The sequence below is a fragment of the Sarcophilus harrisii genome, chromosome 3 (genome assembly GCF_902635505.1).
Source record: "Sarcophilus harrisii chromosome 3, mSarHar1.11, whole genome shotgun sequence".
NCBI classification, from domain to species: Eukaryota; Metazoa; Chordata; class Mammalia; order Dasyuromorphia; family Dasyuridae; genus Sarcophilus; species Sarcophilus harrisii.
In genome coordinates, this window is record NC_045428.1 from 80,632,018 (window position 1) to 80,656,825 (window position 24,808).

The following is a 24,808-nucleotide window of genomic DNA, read 5'->3' on the forward strand; positions in this document are numbered from 1 at the left end:
AACAACAACACTGTATGAAGATGTATTCTGAAGGAAGTGGATTTCTTCGACAAAGAGACCTAATTCAGTTTCAGTTGATCAATGATGGACAGAAGCAGCTACACCCAAAGAAAAAAACACTAGGAAATGAATGTAAACTGTTTGCATTTTTATTTTTCTTCTTGGGTTATTTTTACCTTCTGAATCCAATTTTCCCTGTGCAATAAGAAAACTGTTTGGTTCTGCACACATATATTGTATCTAGGATATACTGCTACATATTTAACATGTATAGGACTGCTTGCCATCTGGGGGAGGTAGAGGGTGGAAGGGAAAAATCGGAACAGAAGTGAGTGCAAGGGATAATGTTGTAAAAAAATTACCCTGGCATGGGTTATGTCAATAAAAAGTTATTATTAAAAAAAAAAATTCCTACTAAGTGGATGCCCATTAGTTGGGAATGGCTGAATAAGTTATGGTATATGAATATTATGGAATATTATTGTTCTATAAGAAACGATCAGCAGGATGATTTCAGAGGCCTGGAGAGAATTACATTAACTGATACTAAGTGAAGTGAGTAGAACCAGAGAACATTGTACAAGATCATGTGATGATTAACTGTGATCAGTACAATAATGTGGTTCTTCAGGTCAATTCCAATAGACCTGTGATTTAGAGAACCATCTGCCCAGAGAGAAGGCTGTGGGGACTGAGTGTGGATCACAACAAAGAATTTTCATCACTTTTGTTGTTTCCTTGCTTTTTTTTTTTTTTTTCCTTTTTCTTATGTTTTTCCTTTTTGATCTAATTTTTCTTGTGCAACATGATAAATGTGGAAGTATAGTATAATGGATGTATAGAACTGGACATGTTCAGCATATATTGAATTACTGCTGTCTAGAGGAGGGAGTGGGGAAAAGCAGGGAGAAAAATCTGATACACAAGGTTTTGCAAGGGTGAATGTTGAAAACTATCTTTGCATATCTATTTGAAAATAAAAAGTTATTATTAAAAATTTTTCCCTTATTTTTCTTGTTTTTTTCCTTTCACAACATGAATAATGTGGAAATATGTTTTGTATGACTATGTATGTATAACCTATATCAAATTGCTTGCTTTTTCATTTAGGAGGGAGAAGATTTGGAATTCCAAATTTTAAAAATTTAATGTGAAAAATTATTTTTACATGTATTTGGTCAAAAATATTAAAAAAATTATTTTCTTTTTAAAGAAAGAAGGTAGCTGAGAATGTGATCTCAATATCAAAGTAATAAAAATTTACTTAAGCTAATTTCTACAAGTTAACAATATTTTATTTATTCCACTTTTTCCTAGTTCTCTTAATGTACTAAGGCTAGCAGAGAAATAGATTAGGCAAAATCCCAGAAGCTACCTCTTAACCACTGAGAGACTATTTGGATTTGCTATTTATCAGAAAGATACAGTGAGGTGATACAGGTAAAGATCTGCTTAAAGTTATTTGCACAAACTAGACTGCTTTTGGTACAAACTATATTAGCTAGAACAATTTTAGATGGGATTGATACTGACACTGAAATGCTATCTGAGACAAGAAAGTGAAAATCACTTTGTCCTATTTGTATACCATTTTCTCCCCCAAAAAAACAAAGACTGGTAGTAAAGATACATAATTTTCTCACAACATACCTGCCACTCTGAAGCTGAATATGGAGGGTTGTGAAGGGTTCTACACGAATGAGATAATGCATAACGCCAGCAGGATTTGAATAGTGAGTACCATAGTGAAACTTGTCAACAATCCCCAGTGGATCCTCAAAGTTTTCATATCTGAGAAAGACAGGTCCTTACACTTAATTATGGGAATTTTCTTATAATAGTGAATCTAAATAATAACAATCATATTAATAATTAGCATTTACACAGTACCTGCTATGTTTCAGGCACTGTACTAAGTTGCTTTATAAATATTATTTCATTTGATCCTCATAACAACTCTTTGAGATAGATGCTATTATTATTGCCATTTTACATTTGAAGAAACTGAGCAAACAAAGGATCATTGACTTATCCATGATCACACAGGTAATTAATATCTGAGTCTAAATTTGAAATCAGGTTTTCCTAACTCCAGGCCTGGTGCTCTATATATTGCACCACTTTGCTGCCTATTAGGAAAATGGAACACTTTATGCAAAGATCATTATGAACAATAAATATAAAGAACTTATGTAATAAAATTTAATTTAGTAAAAGGACATTAAGTGAAGTGTCCAAAATGTTTCTGACCTTCAAAAGTTTACATCAAAATGTTTTACTAAAAATTACAAAATTTGCCTCTGGATGAAGACATCAGACACTTCTCAGCAAGTTGAAAGAAAAACACTCAGGTAGGACTTTACTTAACAACTGAGACTCAAATGTTGGCTCTACAAACAAAGAACTATGTAACCTTGAACAAGACCCATTTCTTTTCTGAGTCTCAGTTTCCTCATCTGTAATACGCAAGTTTGGACTGAATGATCTCACAGGTCTCTTTCAACTCAATTCTAAGTTCTAGTAGAGTTGCAGAGATTGCAAAACTCCTTTAAGCCCTATAGTTATTGCAGCAAGTTTGTTGAGTCTCCTAAATTAACTGTAATGAGACTGGACAACTTAATTTAAGCTCCATATACTTCAATTTCCTCAAATGCAAAATGGAAATCTGTAAGAAATATTTCACAGGGTTGTTGTGAGGATCAAATGAAAAGATGCACATAAAGCTCCGTGATAACTTTAAAACTCAACAAATTCGGGACTGGAAAAGAAATGAGACTAGACTTATGATTATACTCCCAGACAGGAAATTCCCTGCACCAGTGCAGATCAGCACATTATACAGCTGTATGTGAGTGGTGAGAGGTACAATTGAATCTTCCAGTTAGAATTACTACTAAAAAAAAAAAAAATTATTTTTCTGACACTAAGTGAAAGTGATTTCTTAAATAAAATTATCAAAAAAGGCATAAGAAGAAAATATTCAAGAAAGCCCTACTTTTCATCTTGTAGCTTCAAAGTACTGAATGAAAATTCCCAGAAACACTACTCTTTATACTTCATTTAATACTTACCATGGATAAATTACTCAAAAGAAGAAAGATACATGTCCTCCTGATAGAAATAAACTTTTATATCTTTTTAAAAAAAGAAAATACACTTACTTTCCTTGCACATCTTTAGCATTCTTATCATTTACTGCCCCAATGGGCTTAGAGAGGTCTCGGAATACAGCTGGGTTATTGAGATCTAAATCTTCTGAAGTATAATCCCGCAGAATCCAAGGAAACTAGAGAATCAAAATTCACAACTATTTTTCTTTCCACAGAAACAGTACATTGACATACAATGACAAATATCTATGAAAAAAGTAACTTTAGTGGGCAACTAGATGGTGAAGAAGATAGAGCACCAGCCCTGGAGTCAGGAGGACCTGAGTTCAAATCTGGTCTCAGATACTTAACACTTATAAACTATGTGACTGTGGGCAAGTCACTTAACTCCAATTGCCTCAACAAAAAACAACAACAACAAAAAAGGTAACTTCAACTTCAAGAAATGTCTCATTTTCTAGTATTATAAATAAAATAAAGATCTATTAATTCAGTTCTCTAATATTGGAAAACTTTATTTCCTGTAATATCCCTTGGGGAAGGGGTTTCAATAAAGAAGGAAGAAAAGAAGCTTTCACAATATTAATGTGTACATTTTTTTAAGGTGGTTGCAAAGAATGGTCCCTTCCACTCTGAAAGCAGTGTCTCACTTTAGCATAGTTAAAAGTCATGAAATAAGATGGAAAATCTGGGGGAAGGGATGAGAGGAAGGAGAGAAAGAGTTGGAACAAAAGGATTTGCAACTATCAATGCTGAAAAATTACCTATGCATATATCTTGTAAATAAAAAGCTATTAAAAAAAAAAAGTACATACATTTGAACATGAAATGTAGCAAACTAGATAACCCACTGGGAGTTAAAAAATACTTAATACTCTTATTAAAACATGCCAAGGATCATGGATATACCTAGTATTGTTAGTGGTGGTTTGTCTTGTTAAACTTAACTTTGTGTTTATGGGTTTTTTTTGTTGTTGTTCTGTGCTTTTTGTTCATTCAACAAACATTTATTAAATGCCAGCTATGGGCCAGGCTTTGTACTGATTTTCTGCTGTTAAAAAAAAAGAAAAAGAAAAAGAAAGAAATAAGATGGAAAATGAGCACACAATAGGGAAAAAAAAGATCCTGATTATAGAAAGTTACTATGGTAACACAGAAGATCAAAACACAAACTCAGAAGAAGACATGAAAATCAAAATTGCTACATCCAAAGTCTCAAAACTACATCCAGACCATAGAAGAGGAATTTAAAAATCAAGAGCAGCAGAGGAAAAACTGGGAGGAGAAATGAGAATGATGCAAAAAAAATCCTGAAATAGGAGTCAACAGCTTGGTAAGAGAGGCATATAAAAACACTTTATAAACAGAATAGATTAAATGGTAAAAGGGACACGAAAATCCACTGAAAAGAAGAATATCTTGAAAAGCAGACTTGGTCAAATGGAAAAAGATATACAAAAATCCACTGAAGAGAACTCCTTAAAAAGCAGCATTGGAATGAAAAAGGGGTAGAGCTACAATGGCAGAGAAAAGTCAGGAAGTAGTCTGAGTTCTCCCAAGTTTCTCTCCAAACAACATTAAATCAAGTTTCTAAATAAATTCTGGAGCAACAGAATTCAGAAAAAGACAGTGTGAAATATTTTTCCAGTACAAGATTACTTAGGAGGACTTCAGAAAAAGTCTTTCTTACTTGGGTATAAGGGAAGTGTAGCCCAGTGCAGGTGGTGTCCAAGTAAGTCACTGGGAGACTCTTAGCCACATCACAGATCAGAAACCAAGGTTGTGCTGTCCTGGCCCAGTACAGAAGGCAAAATGCCAAACCCAGAAACCCAGGCACACAAGTGCAACTGTGCTGGGAAATTATAGCATACTGGGAAAGCCACCAGTCTTAAAGCCCACAGCATAGAAAGCTAATGATCATACCCCTGGCCCCCACTGCAAGAAGCTTGGGACAGTGCTCCCTGTACCCCAAGAGCATCGTTTAACTCACAAAATGGGCTAGAAAATGAGCCAAAAAAAACCCCAAACAAACCCAAACTCTGACCACAGAATACTACTATGGAAGAAGGGAAGATTCAAACAGAAACTTGGAACAAGACAACACTATCAAAACACCTACATGTGAAAATTCAACAGCAGAATTGGCCAAATGGAAAAAGAAATATAAAAATCTAATGAACTCCTTACCAAACAGAATTGGTCAAATGGAAAAAGAGGTACAAAAGCTCAATGAAGAAAATAATTCTTTAAAAATTAGAATTGGATAGGCTTTACCCCGATATTTTAGAACTAAAGGGTAAGACAGAAAATGAAAGAATCTATTGACTACCTCCTGAAAGAAATCTCAAAATGAAAATTCCCAAAAACAGTATTAGCCAAATTCAGATGCCCTGGTAAAGGAAAAAAATAATATTGCCAGAAACTAGAAGAAAACAACTCAAAAATAATAAAGAGTAACAAAATATTCAGCTACTTCTATATCGAAGGACTAGAGGACTTGGAATATGACATTCTAGAGGGCAAAAAAGCTAGGATTACCAAGAATTATCTACTCAGCAAAACTAAGCACAATATTTCAAGGATAAAAATGGATATTCAATGAAACAGAGGACTTTGAAGCATTCCTGATGAAAAGACCACAGCCAAATAGAAAATTTAACTTTCAAATACAAGATTCAAGGGAAGTATAAAAGGTAAACAGAAAAGATAAATCCAGAAGGGATTCAATAAGGTTAAATTGGTTACACTGCTACAGGGGGAAATGATACTTATAACTCTTAAATACTTTCTTATTATTAAGGCAGTTAGAAGGAGAGTACATAGATAAAGGGCACAGGTATGAGTTGAATATAATAGGAATGATTATTTAAAAAAATCAAATTAAGAATGAGAAAGAGAAGGGCACTGGGAGAAGGGGGATGAGCAAGATAAGAATGGGATAAATCATCTCACCTAAAAAAAAAAAATCCAAAACAAGAGAGGGGAAGATGAGGGAAGAGAGGTGGATGCATGAACTTGAACTAATTATTATTATTGGAATTGGCTCACAAGGAATAACATACACTGTGAAGTGTAGAAGGAGAAATGGATAAGGTTGAGGGAAGGGCAGATTGGGGGAAGTAAGGGTCAGAAGCAAAAAACTTTTGAAAATGGACAGGATGAAAGGAGAGAGAAAATAAGATATAAATAAAAATGAAGAAAAATATACAGTTGATAATCAGTCGTGTGAAAAAAATTTTTTATAGATATAGACATCATTTCTCAATTACATAAACAACTGAGTCAATTTTGTACAAGGAGGAGCCATTCTTCAATTGATAAATGGTCAAAGATATTAACAAGCAATTTTCAAAGTAATCAAAACAATCTATAGTCATAGGAAAATTTGCTCCAAATCACTACTGAGTAGAGAAATGCAAATTAAAACAACTCTAATGTACCAATCCTCACCTATCAGACTGACGAATATGACAGAAAAGGAAAAATGACAAGTGTTGGAAGAAATTGATACAATTAAAAACATTAATGAATGTTGGTGGAGTTATGAACTGATCTGACCATTATAGAAGACAATATGAAAGTATGACCAAAGGGTTCTTTCTTTCTTTTTTTTTTTTAATTTTAAAATTTTTATTTTTTTTGCTGAGGCAATTGGGTTAAGTGACTTACCCAGGGTCACACAGCTAGGACGTGTTAGGTGTCTGAGGTCAGATTTGAACTCAGGTCCTCCTGATTTCAAGGCTGGTGCTCTAACCACTACACCATCTAGCTGCCCAAACCAAAGGGTTATATAAAATCATGCCTACTCTTAGACCAAGAAATACTGCTACTAGGTCTGTATCTCAAAGAGTTAAAAAACAAAAAAGAAAAAAAGACATATATGTACAAAAATATTTAAAGCAGCTCTTTTCTGGTGGCAAAGAATTGAGGGTTAGGGTTTTATCGAGGGAATTCCATCAATTGGGGAATGGTGGAACAAGCTGTTATATATGATTATGATAGAATATTATTGTACCATAAGAAATGATAAGCAGGATTCTCATAGGAAAAATATGGAAAGATGTACATGAACTGATGCAAAATGAAATGAAAAGAATCAGAAGAACATTGTACACAATAACAGTAATATTATTGTATGATGATCTACTATGAATAACTTAAGCTAGTCTAAGTCATACAATGATCTAAGACAATTCTGAAGGACTTATGACGAAAAATACTGTCCATTGCCAGAGAAAGAACTGACAGTGTCCGAATATAGATCAAAGATTTTTTTTTTTGCTTGTTTTTTTTGGTCTTCATTTTTTGGGGGGTCTATTTCTTCATATCATGACTTATATGGAAATGTGTTTTATACAATCACACATGTATAACCTATGTCAAATTGCTTGCCTTCTCAATGAAGGGTATAGAGAAAAGAGGGAAAGAATTTGAAATTATTTTTTAATTTAGTATTTTTTCCTGGTAAAAACCATTTTTCATATTGGTTTTTAAAATTTTGAGTATTACAATATTATTAATGTTATAAAAAATAAAAAACCACAGACCAAAAAAACAAACAAAAAAACCCAAGAAAAATAAAGTTTTTTTAGGAGTATGTTTTGATCTGTATTGAGATACCATCAGTTCTTTCTTTGAGAATGGATAGCATTTTTCTTAAGTCTTTTAGAATTGCCTTTGATCACTGCATTTCTGAGAATTGCTTAGTTGTTTGCAGTCAATCACCTTATCACACAGCTGTTACTATGTACATGATCTCCTAGTTCTATTCATTTCACTTTCCAGGTGTGAAAATCTTTCCAGGTTTTTCTGAGATCCCCTGCTCATCATCATTTCTTACAGCATAAGAGTATTCCATTACATTCATGAACCACAACATATTCAGTCATTCTCCAATGAATGGACATCTCCCCAATTTCCAATTCTCTGCCATCTGAAAAATGCTTCTATAAATAGCACTATAGAAATAAATATTTCTATACCTATAGATTCTTTTTAAATTTTTTTTAAACCTCTTTTGGAACATAGACCTAGTAGTGGTATTGCCAGGTCAAAGGTTGTATATAGTTTTATGGCCTTTTAAGCATAAACTCAAAATTTGGGGAAAAAAAAAAAGTTAAAATTGCTTTTCACATGTAATTGGGAATGTCAAAATATTTTGGAGCCCTGAGCTTAGCATAACAATAATCCTAGTGTTCCCCCATGGGAACAGTAACTCAAGACCTAAACAAGATTATGTCATGGTCCAGCCCAGTAATAAACTCTGCCTTTCCCCCAGTAAGATAAGCCCTGCTTCTGAGAGGGCAGAAGGGAGAGAGGCACTTTCTTTTGCAAACATTATTTTCCTCATTCTGAAATTAATTAAATTTCTGCTTGTGTCCTCCCTCTCCTGTCTCTGGACTTCTTTGTGCAGCTCTGGCCATCCATAGGTTAGAGGCCAGTAGAAAGGAAAAAAATAAAATATTAAAATAGAATGGCTGGAAAAGAAAACTGTGGGAAAAAAAGGAAATGTATAAACTTGAAAAGAAGAATCATAATCTGCTGGATTTTTTTTCATTAAGAGTTCCACTTGAAAGAGAGGATATACAGGTATTTTTATTTCTCAAACATTAAAAAGGCATAAGAAATATAAGATACATGTAACTTACCACCGGATACTGGGCAAGGTCATTATAGGTTCTTCCTGCCATTGTATTTAATTGTATGAGGTAGTCAAAATTTGAAATTTCTCTGTTGACCCATTTCTATATCATGTAAGAAAGATTAATATTAAAATCATTTAAGCTAACATTTCCTGGGATAGTACAAATACATTCCTTAATACCTATGCCTTTGCTTGACAGGCCAAGTATTCTCATATTTGTCCCAATGCTATAATATATTCAATTACTTTTCCACCCCAAATTTCATAGGATTTTACAGTAAGTTTTCATCACCTTAACCCCTTCAGAATTTAATTTCTAAGCATAAGCATCTATAGAGTATTCATGAACTTATTCTAACAATTGCTTTATGCAAAAACTATTGTGCCATCAATACAAAACCTGCTGAAAAAGATATTTTACCTGTGTCAATCCTGATGCTTTAAATAACTCCTGTGGTGATCTGGTTCCGTGAATATTTGGAGAATGAAATGATATGAGTCGACTGTATACTTTATTTCTGACCTATAATAATAGAATTAGACAATAAAATTTTAATTAGGAAAATTTTCAATTAATTTCAATTCAAGTCCTGCTTCTCTTGCTACCTAGCTCTCCACCACAATAAACAAATCTTTTAACCTTAATGACTCTCAGCTTTCTTATTTATAAGTTGGAGATAGCATATCTACCCCACAACTCCCAGGGTTCTAACAAGAAAAAATAACAAAATACTCTTAGGAGGGTCTAATTAATAAATAGACTTCCTCATTAAAAAAAAAAAAAAATTAGGGACTAGGCAGACTTTTTCTTAAAATGCAACAAAAGTTAAACATTTTTAAGAAATATTTCTGAAACATGAAGACATCACCTCCCCAAGCAATAATAAAGTAGCTTTCCTTTATATGAAACCAATAAAATGGCTAAGATCTAAAAATGGAATCTAAAAGGTCAATCATGGGAAACATTTACATGAACTCATCCAATATCCATATCAACAAAGAGGCCCCAACTAATTGGGTGAATCATATGAGCAAGTGTATAAGAAGGAAGGAGTTTATAACTATTCAAGGTCAGATAACTACCAGAAATAAAAGTAAGAAACCTTAAGAAGCCTAAATTTACTTAACTGATCTATACAGATTATATTGTACTCATCATTTACCAGAAACTACTCTCTCCAAGTTAGCTGACAAATCTTTTAATTGCCAAATCTTATAGCCTTTCAAACTGCTCATCCTGAAACTCTCTCAGCAACCTTTAACTAGTTTCTTCACTTTCTTTATTATTTTATGAGTCCTAGTTTTCCTTCTACCCATATGACTGTTTTTATCAGTTTCCTTAAATAGAGCTTCCTCCAGATCATATATGGTAATCAAAAGTGTCCCTCAGGGTTCCATCAGGAATCCTCTGTCTTTCCCTTCCCCATTCTATTATTTAACTTGGTAATGTCATCAACTTCCATGTAATCAATTATTAACTCTATGTTTAGGATTCTTAGATCTACAAGTACAATCCTAAAATCCTTCTGGATCTCTGATCTTATATCTCCAACTGCCCCTCTGATTGGAAGCCTGCAGAGCAGAGAAAAAACTCCTCCCACTGTCTCCTTTTATTCAAAATCCCAGTCATCGTTTGTATTTTCAGGTGCTCTCCACCACCTTCTGCCCCTGATTCCTTTTTAGTTTCCTTTTGTGAACTGTCTTCCCCCATTGGATTACAAATTCGTTGAGGGGGAGGAACAGTCTTTTTCTTATTTTCATGCCAGCAGTTAACATAGTACTTGGCACATAGTGGATGCTTAATGTTTATTATGTATTATATATTGCTGTTGTTTAATCATTCACTGAAAATGATTAGCCTACCAGAAGTCAGGAAGTGATCTATACATCTTTGTTTGTGATAAAGAAACAAGCTAAATTACCGATAGTGAAAAGACATTATCAAACTCTGTAGCTTTCTAATAAAGATAATTAAGTCATAAATTTATGAGTATTTTAAAATGCAATCATGATAAATTGTCCAAACATGGATACTCTCAAATCCATACCAAGTCAATCTCTGTTTCTATTCTCTCTTGCTTCCACTTACCAGTATGTAGCCAGCTCATCATGGAGCTGGAAGGTAGACAGTAAAGATGAAATGGGAATTAACTATTACAAAGTTTTTTTACCCTTGGTTTATCTTTCTTCTATGGACATTAAAGTATTTAACGTTAAGACAGTCTTATAAGGTTAAAAATATACAGCCTTTGGTTGTGTTCTATTGCAAATCAACAGTCAACCAAGAATTTACTTTGTGCCACAGAAATTATGGGCAACCGTAGGCAACATTAAATTGAGACATCTGATAGTTTCACATCAATTTTTTCCTCAATAAACAATATATTTAAAACCTGCACAATTAAAACCGCATTGCTTGGTGTTGAGAGTAAAGATTCTTGATCATCTGCTGTGTTTTGATCTACTTAAAACAATGAAATACAAAATCAATTAGAAATGAATAGTTAAGAAAGCACATTAATCTACACACCCCTGCCATACTCCTTACATACCTCCTTTTTGAAATTGAGAAAGTAGTTGGATTGATCAATGAGAAAAATCTCCAAGGCTGACCTTCTCAGGTTGTACCGTCGGAGGTGGATTTCTCGAATTTGAGGGTGAGGCCACTTGAAATCATAACCTATTCCTTCAGAGAGAGGAACTATTGTGATTAAAGTACCATTCTTGCTATTTAGAATGTTATTTTTACAGATTCTGACAAAAGTAAGGCAAGCGAAAGAAAAATTCAGTTTGCATAAAAACAAATTTTACCAATATTTGCACATATTTAAATCATTTCCTTTTAAAAATAAAAATAAAAATAAAAAACTACAGATATCCTACTGTTTCACAATGAGAATATAGAATATCCATCACTTAGAATATTAATTTTTGGAATATTTTTGCTTTAAATTAATTTACTATGTTAAACTTAATTCCCATACAGTATATGGATTTAGTTTAGAACTCAAAATCATTGGATATAGGACAACCAACTACACAACAAGGAGATGATCAAGATTCTATTTTAAGACTTTGCTCAAGTATCCTCTACCAATTCAAATATCTTAACATAGTTGTTGGGAAGAAACACGAAATTATTTTTGTTGTTCCTTTCAAAGCACTACCTAAAGTGATGAGGCTCATTGTGTCTAGTTTTGTTTTTGTTTGTTTATATTCTCTATTTCCATTAGAAACAAGCTGAATACTTTATCACTGAACTGGTATAAGAAATTAAGAGAAGTGGAGAACCAATTCCAAGAACTCACCATCTTCTTTTTCAATGCTCCCATCATGGAAGTAAATATGTTGAGTAGTGACTTCAAATCTGCCAGGAATCACATCAATTACTGTAATAAGTTCACAATCTTCAGATAATACCAGTTTTTCCTTTTGACTCTGTTCTCCTTTCTCATCTCTGCAAAAGTAACACCAGATATTACACTGATTAAATAGAAAAGAATATCATACTTGTTAAATTCTTAATTAGCTTCAAATTAATATGCAAATAAAAGTTTATATATTAAATTTTGTTCATTAGACTTTAACACGATAGTCTTCTATGTAATAAATATGTGTTGGACTGAATTCCTCAGAGCTCAATGAAATGAAATGAATCAAAGTGAATTTAATATCTATTCTTCTCTTCACCATGATTACCCTTTTACTATATAAACATGTCTTCTTTTTACCCCCAATACAAAGAGAAATGTTTTAATTTGCAAAAGACACAGAAATACTGAGAAAAATACAACTAATAATAGTATTTAAACTTGTGAAACATGATTTGAAAATAAGGCCTCTTATTTCTACATTAAGAAGCTTTTCTATTTCAAAATATCAAATATCAAAATTTCATATACTGGGCTTCATTTGTACCTTAAACTTCCTAGTTTCTTTCAAGACTGGGGATCAGATGACTGAAAAACCAAAAGACTCAGTTCAAGCCCAATTTTCTAACAGTGTTTTTTGGTCCCCCAAATAGCAAGTGCCTGCCATATTCAAATTACTTTTTATCTGTTTTGTATATAATTATATACAAACATTGTTTCCTCAAAGAGAATGTAAGCACCCTGATGACATGGGCAGAGATTATTTCAGTTTTGTTCATATGTCTCCAGCACTTAGCACATACCCAAAGAAAACAAGTTTCTTAATACTTAATTGATTATTGAACAGTCCTGTGAGGAAGATATAGCAAATATTTTCTCCAGATATCCATCATTCAAGAACCATTTATCAAGCACATTGTTGTTCGGGACATGTGTTAGGTAAATAAATTATGGTTCCTGCCCTTAAGAAGGTTGTAGTTGTACAGAGAAGAAAACCAAGGCTCAGACAAGTGATGCCTTACTCCAGGTTGAGAAGTAGCAGAGCCAGGCTATAGATAGGTCTTTTGATTATTTGTCCAATGCCTTTTCTTTATAATGTTATTACACAAATTATTGCCATAGTTCTATTCATCATTTCACTCTGTATATAAGGCCTGTGATTTTATTGGTGCACACATGTCCAAGAAAAGAAATTCCACCTGACCCATGATAGATTGCCACCTGTTCTGAAACTTAACAGACTTAGTTTTCTGAAACACTGAAAAGTCAAAATAGCTTCCCAGTATCAACCAACCAGTATGTGTGAAAAGGACTTGAACTCAGATTTTTCTGACTCCAAAGCTATCTTGTTCTCCATTATCCCATGTTCCCTTCTCAAACTTCCTTACAAAAATGAAAACAAACAAAAATGCTTTTTACATAATCTAAGCAGGACACATGATAATGTCAAAAATAATTCACAAGTAAAATTTACTATGGGTCCTTCCCGAACATTTTATCTTTCTTGTCTTCTCAGCTTTGCTCATTCTGCTCCCACTGTCTATAATTACAATCTTTACCTCTCAATCTTCTTGAATTCTCCCAATCATTTAAAGGACCAGTTGAGAACCACACCTCCTATCAAAAAAAAATCTTACTGGACCATTTCAGCCAAAAAGAGTTCTTCTCTACTTATCCATTAGAGTTACAAGTGTCTTCAGGAGCAATCCAAATCAACATATCTTGTCTCTTGAAAAGAACAGTAACAAGAGGCCATCAAGACTTTAAGTCTACAAGTGTCAAATTAGCCTCTTTCCTAAAAACAACCCAATCACACTCCTACTCAAAGCCCAGTGACTCTCTCTGAGCTTGAGACAAATTATGCAGTCATTAGTCTTTATTTTCCCTCTTACTTGCTAAGGTTCTGCACAGCTGGGCTTGTAATTCCAAATCTAATACTATCTGGGCCTTGCACTGACTTTTCCCCATGCCTACATTATGCCATCTCTTAGAAGAATGAATTCAATTACTAACTTATACAAGAACTTTTCTTATCCTTCTAACTCTTAGTAAACTCTTTTCAAAATTAGCATTGTTGTAATTTGTATGTATTCTGTAAAATGTGCACATTGTCTCCCCCAGGAGAATTTAGGTTTCTTGAAGGTAGGGATTATTTATTTTTGTCTTTGTATTCTCAGCACGTAGCATACAGTAAGTATCTTAATAAATCAATGACATTTTTCAATAGCTATTTTAAGTGTGTGACTCTTGCCTCCCTGATTTGAGTAGGCACTCTGTCTTACCTTTCTTTTCCATTTCAAACATGACTAGGTAGAGTAGATGTTCAACATTTAGGACTGGATCCTAGCTCAGAGAAATGTGATTCCAATTCTTTTCTTGGACACATATCAGCTCTGTGCTCCTAAGCAAGTCACTTATCCCATTTTAGCCTCAGTTTTATTATGTGTAATATAGAAAGCACCTACCTCACAGGTTCCTGTGAGAATTAGACAGCATTTGTAAAACAGTTCAAAGACATTAAAGCACCATGGAAGGAATGAATATAAAGTTGGCTTTATTATTATCATTTCCGATATTGCACATATCTAATGCTAACATAAGATGGTTTTTAATATTCTTCTCAATGCTTACACATACATATCTGCTCTTGTGGTTGTGTCTTCTTCAGGAAGGTCTAGTTTATCTTCTTCCCTATCATTGACTTTCACTTGTTTCACTGCCTCTAGCAGCAATGATTCACTAGAGAGCTGGGAGTGTTGAACACCTGTTCAGACACAAAACAATTTAAAATAAAAAACAATTTATGTATCCTTACAATACTGCTAGAAATGAAATATGTGACTATTAGCTAGAAACAAAATTAACATTAGCATCACAAGTGAAAAAGTGGATTGAAATCACCATAGGAAGGAGAAATGTAATAACTAATAAGGAAAAATAACTTTTTCCCAAATGTTTCATAAACTTATATAACAACAGACACAGAGTAACAAGAATGGATATATAAAAGGTGATATTGTTCTGATCCCAAAAATAATCCAGCTAACTTTTTTTAAAGTAATTCTGTGCTTATCATTTAGATTTTATTTGTGTCAAAGTACCTCGAAGATTAATGTCAAGGGAGATTTTCTATGATTGTGGTGATGTGAGAACACTCTTCTAAAAATTGAACTACAAAGGAATATCATGTAAAAGTGATATAACTCTATAAGGCATTATTTGAATAGATCTATCAAAACTCCTGAGTAACTGGATATAATTGGGAAATATTAAACAAAATACATGAAAATACAACATGGATAATATTCTCTAAGTCAATATGTGGCCTATAGGGATCTGTTTATATTTGAATTTGATAGCTAGGTAGTTTCAGTCATGTCCAACTCTCCATTTCTCATTTAGGCTTTTCTTGGTAAGGTACTGGAATGGTTTTCCATTTCCTTCTCCAGCTCATTTTATAGATGAGGAAACTGAAACAAACTGTTACACAGGGTCACAAATAGTGTTTGAGGCCAGATTTGAACTCAGGAAGATTTTTCCTGACTCTGGCCTGGAATTCCATTAAGCCACATAGCTACCCACCACTGCTATATTTGAGGTATCTATTTCTGGTCATACAGTATATAGAAAGCAGATCCAAAACCACCAATAAATTACTGTATTTCATAGACAAGGCATTATATGGTTAACCTAGTTTGTTTAATAAATCTTTCAGTATCGGTACAATTCTTGTTCCCTGTTTCATCCACAAATATTCCCCCCCAAGGACCTAACCAATGTCTTAAAGGCTTTTCCTTAAGTTGTTGGGTTTTTAAAAAACATATTGTAGGAATATTTTGGCCTATCCATCCTTCTTGTTTATTGTAAGCATATCAATACTGATGTAGTTTGGTTAATTCTATAGTATATCAAGTTGAATGAGATCTTTATATAAAGATATCACCTTAAGTACTAACAGTTCAAATGATGTTTATAAATCTAAAATTATTATTTGAACCTTTACCCTTTTCCTCAACTCTGGTAAATATCATTATGGAAATGAGGGTATTATGGTATTTTTATTATGGGTCATTAGGAACAAACAATTCATCATTAGTAAATCAGGTGATGAGTTACTCTATATTCATAATTAGCTTACTTGGACCTTGGAAAGCAGGTATAAACTATTGCCAGAAACATATGCAAAGCTTTTCCAGCTTAGGAGAATAGCCTGAATAAATGTTTTGCTAGCATAGACTTCAAAGACTCGATGTCATTTCCACACTAGTATAAAACAATAAAATAAAACTATCATGGATTATCTGAATTAAATGAAGAAAGTGTTAATATGGCTAAACCAAAATGCATGTTTTTTTTACCTTGGGCAATGGTATGGATTTGAATAAATGATCATGTTAAATCAAGCTAAATAAAACAAATTAACACTATATTTTTCTCTTCCTCTTTTTTCTTTGTTATATGGGATGCATTTCTGAGAAAAGAGACTAGAGGAATACTGTAAGGAATCCTGCTAATATTAAAAAAAATTAATAAAAATCTATCCTTCTAAATGTCTTGTTTTTTGTTCTGCCCTGGGGATATACGTCAATGGATCTGTGATACTACTGATGAGACTATTTCTTCTAATGATAAAATTCATACATTCATGCCTTCTCTTCCTGTGATTCTTGTCCATGTATTCCTATAAATCTTTGATGGAGTATTCATCCAACATGCCAGAGGCCTTACTTTAATTTTGGGGTTATTGTGGATAAAGTTCACAGAGCAAAAGACAGATAGACAGACAAAATAGAGATACTTGAAAAAGAACAAAGACATACATAATGGTATCCTTTTAGACTGTTTTTGTTGTCAAATTTTTGAATGGTCTTTTACTGCCCACTATGTGTCTTTCCATCTCAAAAAAAAAAGGGATCATTAAATGCATTATAGACTTTCTCCAAAGCAGTTTTGCTTTTCCTATAATTCTGGATCCAGGTCATGCCTGGAAAATAAATGTATTGATGAACCAACTTTATGGGTCATCCTTCCTATCATGCCATAGTCTGGACAAAATTCATTCTTTATCCATTTGGTTTTTCCAATGTTAGAATCCTTTGCAACTAATTCCCCTCCTACCTTTCTGATTTTTTTACTGTTGACTTCCCTAGATGTACTCTATATTCCAGAAACATTGGCCTTTTTGTTATTCTTCTTACGTTATATTCCATTTCTCAGCTCTGTGCCTTTTCAGTTGTGATCTCCCATGCCTGAAATACTCTCTCTCCTTACCTCTGCCTCCTGGTTACCCTTTAAGACTCAGCTCAAATCCTACTATCTGCAGGAGGCTTTTTCTGGCCCTTTTCTACTTGTTAGTATCTTCCCTTTAGGATTACTTTTCCAGCTATTTGTTTATCTTGTATGAATAAATTTTTTTGGAGGGGGTACCTTGCTTCCTCCATCAGAATTTGATCTGCTTGAGGGCAGAAACCACGTTTTTGCATTTCTCTGTATCTCTAGTACCTAGCACAATATTTAGTACATAGCAAGCTGGTAATTAAAAACTGATTGTTGACTGAACAACTATGTCTTTCTTTTTGAATGGCTATGGATCTCACATAGGAGACTCTCTAAAATTCTGGGGGTTTCACATAATCAGCATAGCATCATCCATATGAAATTCTGGAGGACTTCATAATCTAACATCTCATTTGAGTTCACACTGAACACACTCCATGACAATGTCATACATTTAAAATTATAATCAAGACTAACTTAGAGCTAAAACTATGTAAAACACATCTGTATTTTATGTCTCAACAGATGTTAAAACAGAGCTACAATTTTCACAAAATCTTATACAATATTCATGACAGAGATTATATTGAAAGAAAGCTTTTCAGGAATGTTTTTATTCTAAGTGAAGGGAGAGGGAAACTGTTCCCTTTACTGAATCTATGTTTCCTTTAAGATTATCACTCTGAAACTGTGTTTCCTTTTGATCTGTGATCCTTTTTGGAGTCTCAACCCCTCCTGGGAAAGGCATGTCCCCCCCAGATAAATCATCTTTGGGGATGCCAGAGCCTTTGATTTAATTAGAAATCCTGGTCAAAAAGCACATTCTAACAGGAGATTTGGGCCAGATACTGATAAGCATCTAGGATGGAAACCTTGGCTTCCTGAAGCCTCAAGACTTCTTTTAAAGGGCAGTTTCTAAACTTACTCTTTGCAGAGGCCCAAAGTAGCTTGCTCAGCTGCTAGGACCCTGCCCCCTGAGAAGGCATTCTCTATTCAGTGACAGACTCCATTTCCTTAATAGGACTTTGCCACTATAGAAGTCAGTCTCTTAGCAAACTGGTTTCTATCCAACAATAAACTTTCATTTTTGGCAATGAATAATTTGGGGTTTCATGAATTCTTTCATGAAAAAACTGGCGCCGAACAAAAGAGGATTTTAACAACGCTCTGACTGCCATTAACCTCATCATAAGGAATTAATATTTTAAAGATAAAAAATAAGCACAATGGTATTTTTGCACTTTTTACACTTTTCTGTCAATAATAAATAACTTAAAATCTGTCCATAAGTCAGAGAAAAAAAATTATTAAGGATGTACTAGATATTAAGCACTGTGCTAAGTACTTTGGACATATATATGAAAGAAAGACAGAACTTGCCTTCATGGAGCTTATAATTTAATGGGAAAAGCTGAGAAGAGGTAGAAGAAAAGGGAGAATGAATTTTCCCCTAAAAACACTACATAGAAATCATAGGATTTTAGAGTTGAAATAGACCCTAAAAAGCTTTTAATACTATCTTCTGATTTTATCAAAATAGTAACAGGCTAATTAGAAAGCTAACATGACTTTTCTCACAGAAAAATACTTGCAGATACTTGCTTAATGTCACAGAAATAATAATAGTAGTCATGTTAGTCCATATGGTGTAGGGGAAAGAATGCCAGAAAGACTCAAAAATGCTAGCTTTGAATTCTTGCTCTAACACTTACTAGTTGGGTAAAATCAGGAAGTCACTTAATTGTAAACATTCAAGCCTATCTAATCCATTCCAATTTAATCCAACAAGTATTTGTTAGCAACTAAAGTATAACATAATCTACTATGCTAAATTGCTTAGGATAATGAAAACAGTTGTTTCTCCTTTCAATCCTTTCTGAATCTTTGTAACCCCATGAATCAAACTGTCAATGGAGTTTTCAGGACAAAAAAAAAAAAAAAAGTGGTTTAACATTTGCTTCTCCAGTGGAGAATATATATTCTATTATTAAAATGTAAATCAATCTTATATAATTTAATTAAAATATTATACATTTTTAATGAAAATGGTAGAAAGTAACAATGTACAATATTACTAACAATTAAGAATCAAAATTGAAAAAAGAAATTTTTTTATGTAGTCTTGTGAAAAAATGGTTTAAGAATAAAAAAAGTAGACGAAGACTTTGTGGAGAATTATAAGGGAGCATCTGAATTATTTCAAAATATCTGAAGGTTAATGGAGCTGCTTCTGTTTAATTCAAATCTCAAGGCATTACTATACTGTATAGGTATTTAGGCAGAACTAATCTTCATCTTATTATTCATAATTAGAATTTTCTTTTGATTTACAAATTAAAGGAAGAGAAGAAGTGGGAAAACAAAAGCAAGACAGTTGAAAATTCACCTGGGATTACTAGGGGAAAAAATGGCATTAAAAATAAATAAAAAGGAAGTAAGATCAAAAGAATGCATGTTGTATCTTATCAGAAAGACTGACACATTAACTAAACTTGTCTAGAAAACTACTCTCATACACTTGCCACCAGATGGCATCATCAGCCTAAGAAATCTTTTGGGTTGGAAGGGAGTTCTAAAGATAGTTGCAAGTTGACATTTATTCTTAGGGGACATCGCCAAAAAAGGGATCATATCTTGAAGATCATTTTAAATTCTGTTTTTATTTATTCACACCCCCCCCCATACCTGACAAAGCCTTTTACACAAAGAAGGGGACTGGATCTGTGATTTTGTGGGTTAAAAAGAGCTTTAGTAATGCAAATCCCCATCTTCTATTCAACTCAGAATGGCAGAAAGCTACCTACATGAGTGCTTGAAAGGAAAAGTGACCCAAGGTCACACTGACAGTATGTATTAGAGGTGAAAAGTGACATGATGCTATGTAGTCTCTATGTAGGCATTTAATAAATACTACTACTGTTGGTCTCTTTTAGAAAGAACATTACCTTTAAAAACAGAAAAAAAAAATACTTCCTAAGTGTGGTGATTTTGAAAAACATAAGCTCCTATGTAGCAGACATTGTTCTCAAGTTTAACTTTATCTAGAACCCATGTATTGAGCAAAACAAAACAAAACAAAAAAAGGAAATCTTTTACAAGAAAATAACATTCCAAAAACCACACACCTTAAATATGTAGACATGGAACTTGGAGACAGGAACCTTCTTCAAGTTCCTGCTGTTTGAGGCTCAGCACAGATTCCTACACCTTAGTAGAACTATAGCTGCAGCTACTTCCTATACAGCTATCATTCTCAGAAATTCACAGAAGTGTCTTCAGAAAGGGGAGAATACAAAGGAAAAGTTTAGAAAAAGAGTGAGAAGCAGAAATCAGGACGAGGTATATAGAATAGACTTTGATTCTTTTTAAAAAACTAAACTAAATTGTAAAGAAAGATGCTTTAAAAAAGAAGTCTGTGTTGTGAACTTGCTACCTTGGAAAAGAACTGAAATGCAAGCAAGGACCCAATCTTATTTACTGATGTGAAACAATCTGTAAATTGTTTTTACCTAATTATAAAAGTTATCAATAAAAGGTGGCTTATCTTGAAGCTATTTGCTAATCTCTAGTTATCAATTAATTTCCCTTACTATCCTTAATATGCATATAGTAGATTCATTTTTAATTCTCTTTATCTCAAATTTTGTCTCATCAATCAGAATTAAAGCCCAAATAAAGAATTTTCCTTTCAAGAATATTGGATCCCTGTTCTTTTCTTATAGAAAACAGAAAAGGGAGAGGGAAAACAAAATGTTGGTTGCTTAAAAGACTAAAAGAAAAATTCCAAAATATCATCTAAGGTCACAAAGCTATTGCTATAAATTTACCTGCTTCTGGTACTCCCTCATGTTTTCCCAGTGCTTGACTGCCTAGAGAACTGATAGAAAATGAAATAGGAAAGGACAGTAGAATGCAGATATCTCTAATAATCATTCCTGATAGATATATGAAGCATATTTCAAAGATGTATCTTTCCTATTAGTTTATTTTATTGTATTTTAGAGACTTTATTTTAACTGAATTTTATGCTTTTTGAATTTAATCACTTCATTGTTTCTTTTTTCCTTTTTCTCCCTCCTTTTCTTTTTCATTTATACTTCCACCACTGAATCCCACCTAGTGTGACTTTCATTATAACATTGTAACAAAAAAAAAAATCAAATCTAACCAAAAACAGAGACTTCATCTATGTATCTATATGTAATTAGAAAGAATGATTTTATTCCTTCCCTAATAAAATACATTTCCTTATTATTCTGTTGGACTAAAAACGCATCTATTCTACCCCAATTTCTGAACATAGAGATTCATTAAAGTTTATTAAAATTAATGTGAATAAATTTTGCTAATCTTTGCTGGAAAAAGAAAAAAGAAGAAGTCTGAGATGTCCATTAAGGGAACAGATGCTTTTAAATTGTTTAATATTAGTCAACTCTTTAATCTGATGAAATTTAGTCCCTTTTTTCCTCCCTGTGATAGTAGTGAAATTAAGCTTCCCTTCTCCTTTAACTTCTGCTTTCTCAATCTAGAATAAATAAGTTACTTGTACTGAACAATTTAAAGTCTCTTTAGTGTTTAAAATACTTTGCAATGACTTAGTGATAAAAAATTTATCTTAATCTCTGCCTTCAAGAAGCTTACACTATACTTAGAATGGTTGCATACCCAAAGATCAACACAAAAATACAAATTATAAGACAGAGAGATATAGGACAAAGCAGAGACCTAGGAGCAACTAAGAAAATCAGAAAAGGCTTCATGGAGATGGTACATAAACTGAGGCTTAAGGGAAAATAAAGATTCTATAAGTCAGGAATAAGAGAAAAGACAATAATGATTTTGTTCAGGCTAGGCTGGTAACTTAGATCTGCCTTTAAAAGACTATGCAGGAAGAAGTGTGAAGAATAAATTACAAAAAGGTGAGAATAGCTGCTAGAGGCAAGTAAAACGTTGCCAGAATATCACAAAATTCTTGAAGAGTGACAAAAAACTAAGGTGATAGCAATGTGGATGAAGAAAACCAGACATATGCAATATTATGGTAGAAAAAGAAGGTACTGGGAACAAACTGAATGGAGGGGCTGAATATGAGGGAAGGCAGTAAAGGGGGTTAGAGGAAGGGAAGAGCCTTCTGGACACAGTCTGGAGCTTGAGGCTAGAAAAAAGGAGATGCCATAATGAGGAAAACTAAAAGAAAAGATGGATTTAGGAAGGAAGATGATAGATGACATTCCTTCAGTGTATCAAAAACACTGACATACTAAAATATTATGCTGACTCTAATAAGTAGGATTTAACAGAAATAAATATGAAATCTTACATTTGGATTAAAAAAATCAACTTCACAAATACAATCGTAGAGAGGCATGACAAATTGTTTGTCTGGAAAAGATCTAGAAGCTTTATTGAATTACAAGCTCAGCAAGTCAACAATGTGATTATCACAGCCCCAAAAGCTAATGTGATCATAAGCTGCACTACAAAAGAGTATCAACAAGTAGGGAGGACACAGTCCTGTATTACTCCCTGATCAATATACATTTAGAGTATTGCTTTTACCTCTGCATACCACATTTTGAGAGAGTAATTGATAGTCTCAAAAGGAAACCAACTAGCAAGGCAAAAGCTCTAAAGATCAGGTTACATGAAGACTGGCTGAATGAATTTGGGAGCATTTGCCTAGAGAAAATAACTTTTTTTTTTTTCTTTATTTTGCTAAGGCAATTGGGTTAAGACTTGCTCAGGGTCACAGGTGTCTGAGACCACATTTGAACTTAGGTTCTCCTGATTTCAGGGCTGGTGTTCTATCCACTGGGCCACCTAGCTGCTCAAGAAAATAACTTTTTAAAGTAAGTGAAAGACTAAGAATCAAACTTTACCCTAAAGGACATAATTTGGGGAAATAGGCAAAGTTTGAGAGAGGAGAATTTAGACTAAATGTAAAAAAAAAAGTAAAAACCTGCTAACAATTACAACTATTACAATGTAGAAAGAGAATACCTTAGGAGATAACAAGTTGTTTTCTACCAGGTCTTCAGGCAAAGTATAATAACAATAATGATTATGTTGAAAAATCTCATTTGATTCTTACGACAACCTTGGGAAGTGGGTACTGTTATTATCCCCAATGGACAAATGAAGAAACTGAGGCCAACAGATGTTAAATGACTTGTCCAGAACCCCACAGCTACACAGTATCTAGAGTCACATCAGAATTCCTGTTTTCCCAACTCTAGATGTAGTACTCTACTGTGCAACTTAAATTCCCTCTATTTCTCAAAAATGTTCAGCTTCAAACATGGGCATATATTTGTTTTGTAATCAATCAGAGGGAAGGAAATAGAATGAGTTAATTCTAAAACCAATTTAGAAAGAGTATGTCTAAATTTTCTCATTATTCTGAGTAAGGTTGATTTTTGAAGTCCTTTCTAATTCAAAATTTGTTAACTGGAAACTCTTTCAAGGTAGAACAAACTGCTTTCTTTTTACTAAGGTCGTCAAAGATCAGATCAAAACAGAGAGGACAAAGTCAGATGGACTAGATTCTGTGATTATGTACTTACACCTTTGGAAATGAAAAGTATGCCCATGGAAAATTCAATGTGTGATGTCTAGCAGACAATTGAAAACGAAGGATTAGAATTAAGGGAAGCAAGGGGGTAGAGCACCAGCTCTAAAGTCAGGAGGACCTGAATTCATGACCTCAGACATTTAACCCTTCCTAGCTGTGTGGTCCTGGTTAAGTCACTTAACCCCAATTGCCTTAGAGGGAAAAAAAGAATTAAGAGATGCATTTAAAGCTACATTTAAAGATTTGAGAGTCATTTGAAAGGAAAAGAAAACTCACTTAAAAAAGGAATGTTATACTTTAACATATTTAACATGTATTGGACTACCTGCCATCTGGGGGAGGAAGTGGAGGGAAGGAGGGAAAAAACTAGAACAAAAGGTTTTGCAAATGTCAATTCTGAAAAATTACCCATGCATATATCTTGTAAATAAAAAGGTATAATAATAATTTAAAAAAGGAATGTTGCTGAAATTTTAATATAGTATTATGATATATAACTATCACTAACAAAACTAGTTAAAAGCTTACCATGCATGACATCAACATAAGTTAAGAGAGTTTAGAACTTACCTAAATTGTCCCTCAAAGCACTGGCTTCCTCATGAGAACTGAAATTATAATTCTGTATCAATTTAAGTTTCATTCGAGAATAGTTTTCCACATTAGCAAGTTTCCAGTGAATAACAGTCTGTGTCCTAAGAAGAATAAAATTTATGATATTACAGCAATTCTACATAAAGAAAATTTAGTTGAAAATTGCAGTATTTGGAAATAACTAACTAAAAAACTAAATTATTCAACTTTAAAATATTATTAGCAAGTTATTTTAATAACG

The 24,808-nt window shown here is 33.3% G+C and overlaps 1 protein-coding gene across 5 annotated transcripts in view; it reads right to left on the reverse strand.

Annotated features, from left to right (window-relative positions):
* Positions 1–24,808, reverse strand: part of NBEAL1 (neurobeachin like 1) — a 188,210-nt gene that overhangs the window by 36,149 nt on the left and 127,253 nt on the right. For 3 of the 5 annotated variants that reach the window (XM_031958299.1, XM_031958297.1, XM_031958302.1), the window contains 8 exons: positions 24,544–24,668; positions 14,757–14,889; positions 12,063–12,211; positions 11,307–11,440; positions 9,176–9,277; positions 8,759–8,854; positions 3,162–3,286; positions 1,651–1,791 (listed from right to left, as the gene is read on the reverse strand). In XM_031958299.1, coding sequence (XP_031814159.1) covers positions 1,651–1,791; positions 3,162–3,286; positions 8,759–8,854; positions 9,176–9,277; positions 11,307–11,440; positions 12,063–12,211; positions 14,757–14,889; positions 24,544–24,668 — 1,005 coding nt within the window. The remainder of the gene's footprint in view (positions 1–1,650; positions 1,792–3,161; positions 3,287–8,758; positions 8,855–9,175; positions 9,278–11,306; positions 11,441–12,062; positions 12,212–14,756; positions 14,890–24,543; positions 24,669–24,808) is intronic. The other 2 variants (XM_031958300.1, XM_031958298.1) reach the window with 1 other exon arrangement.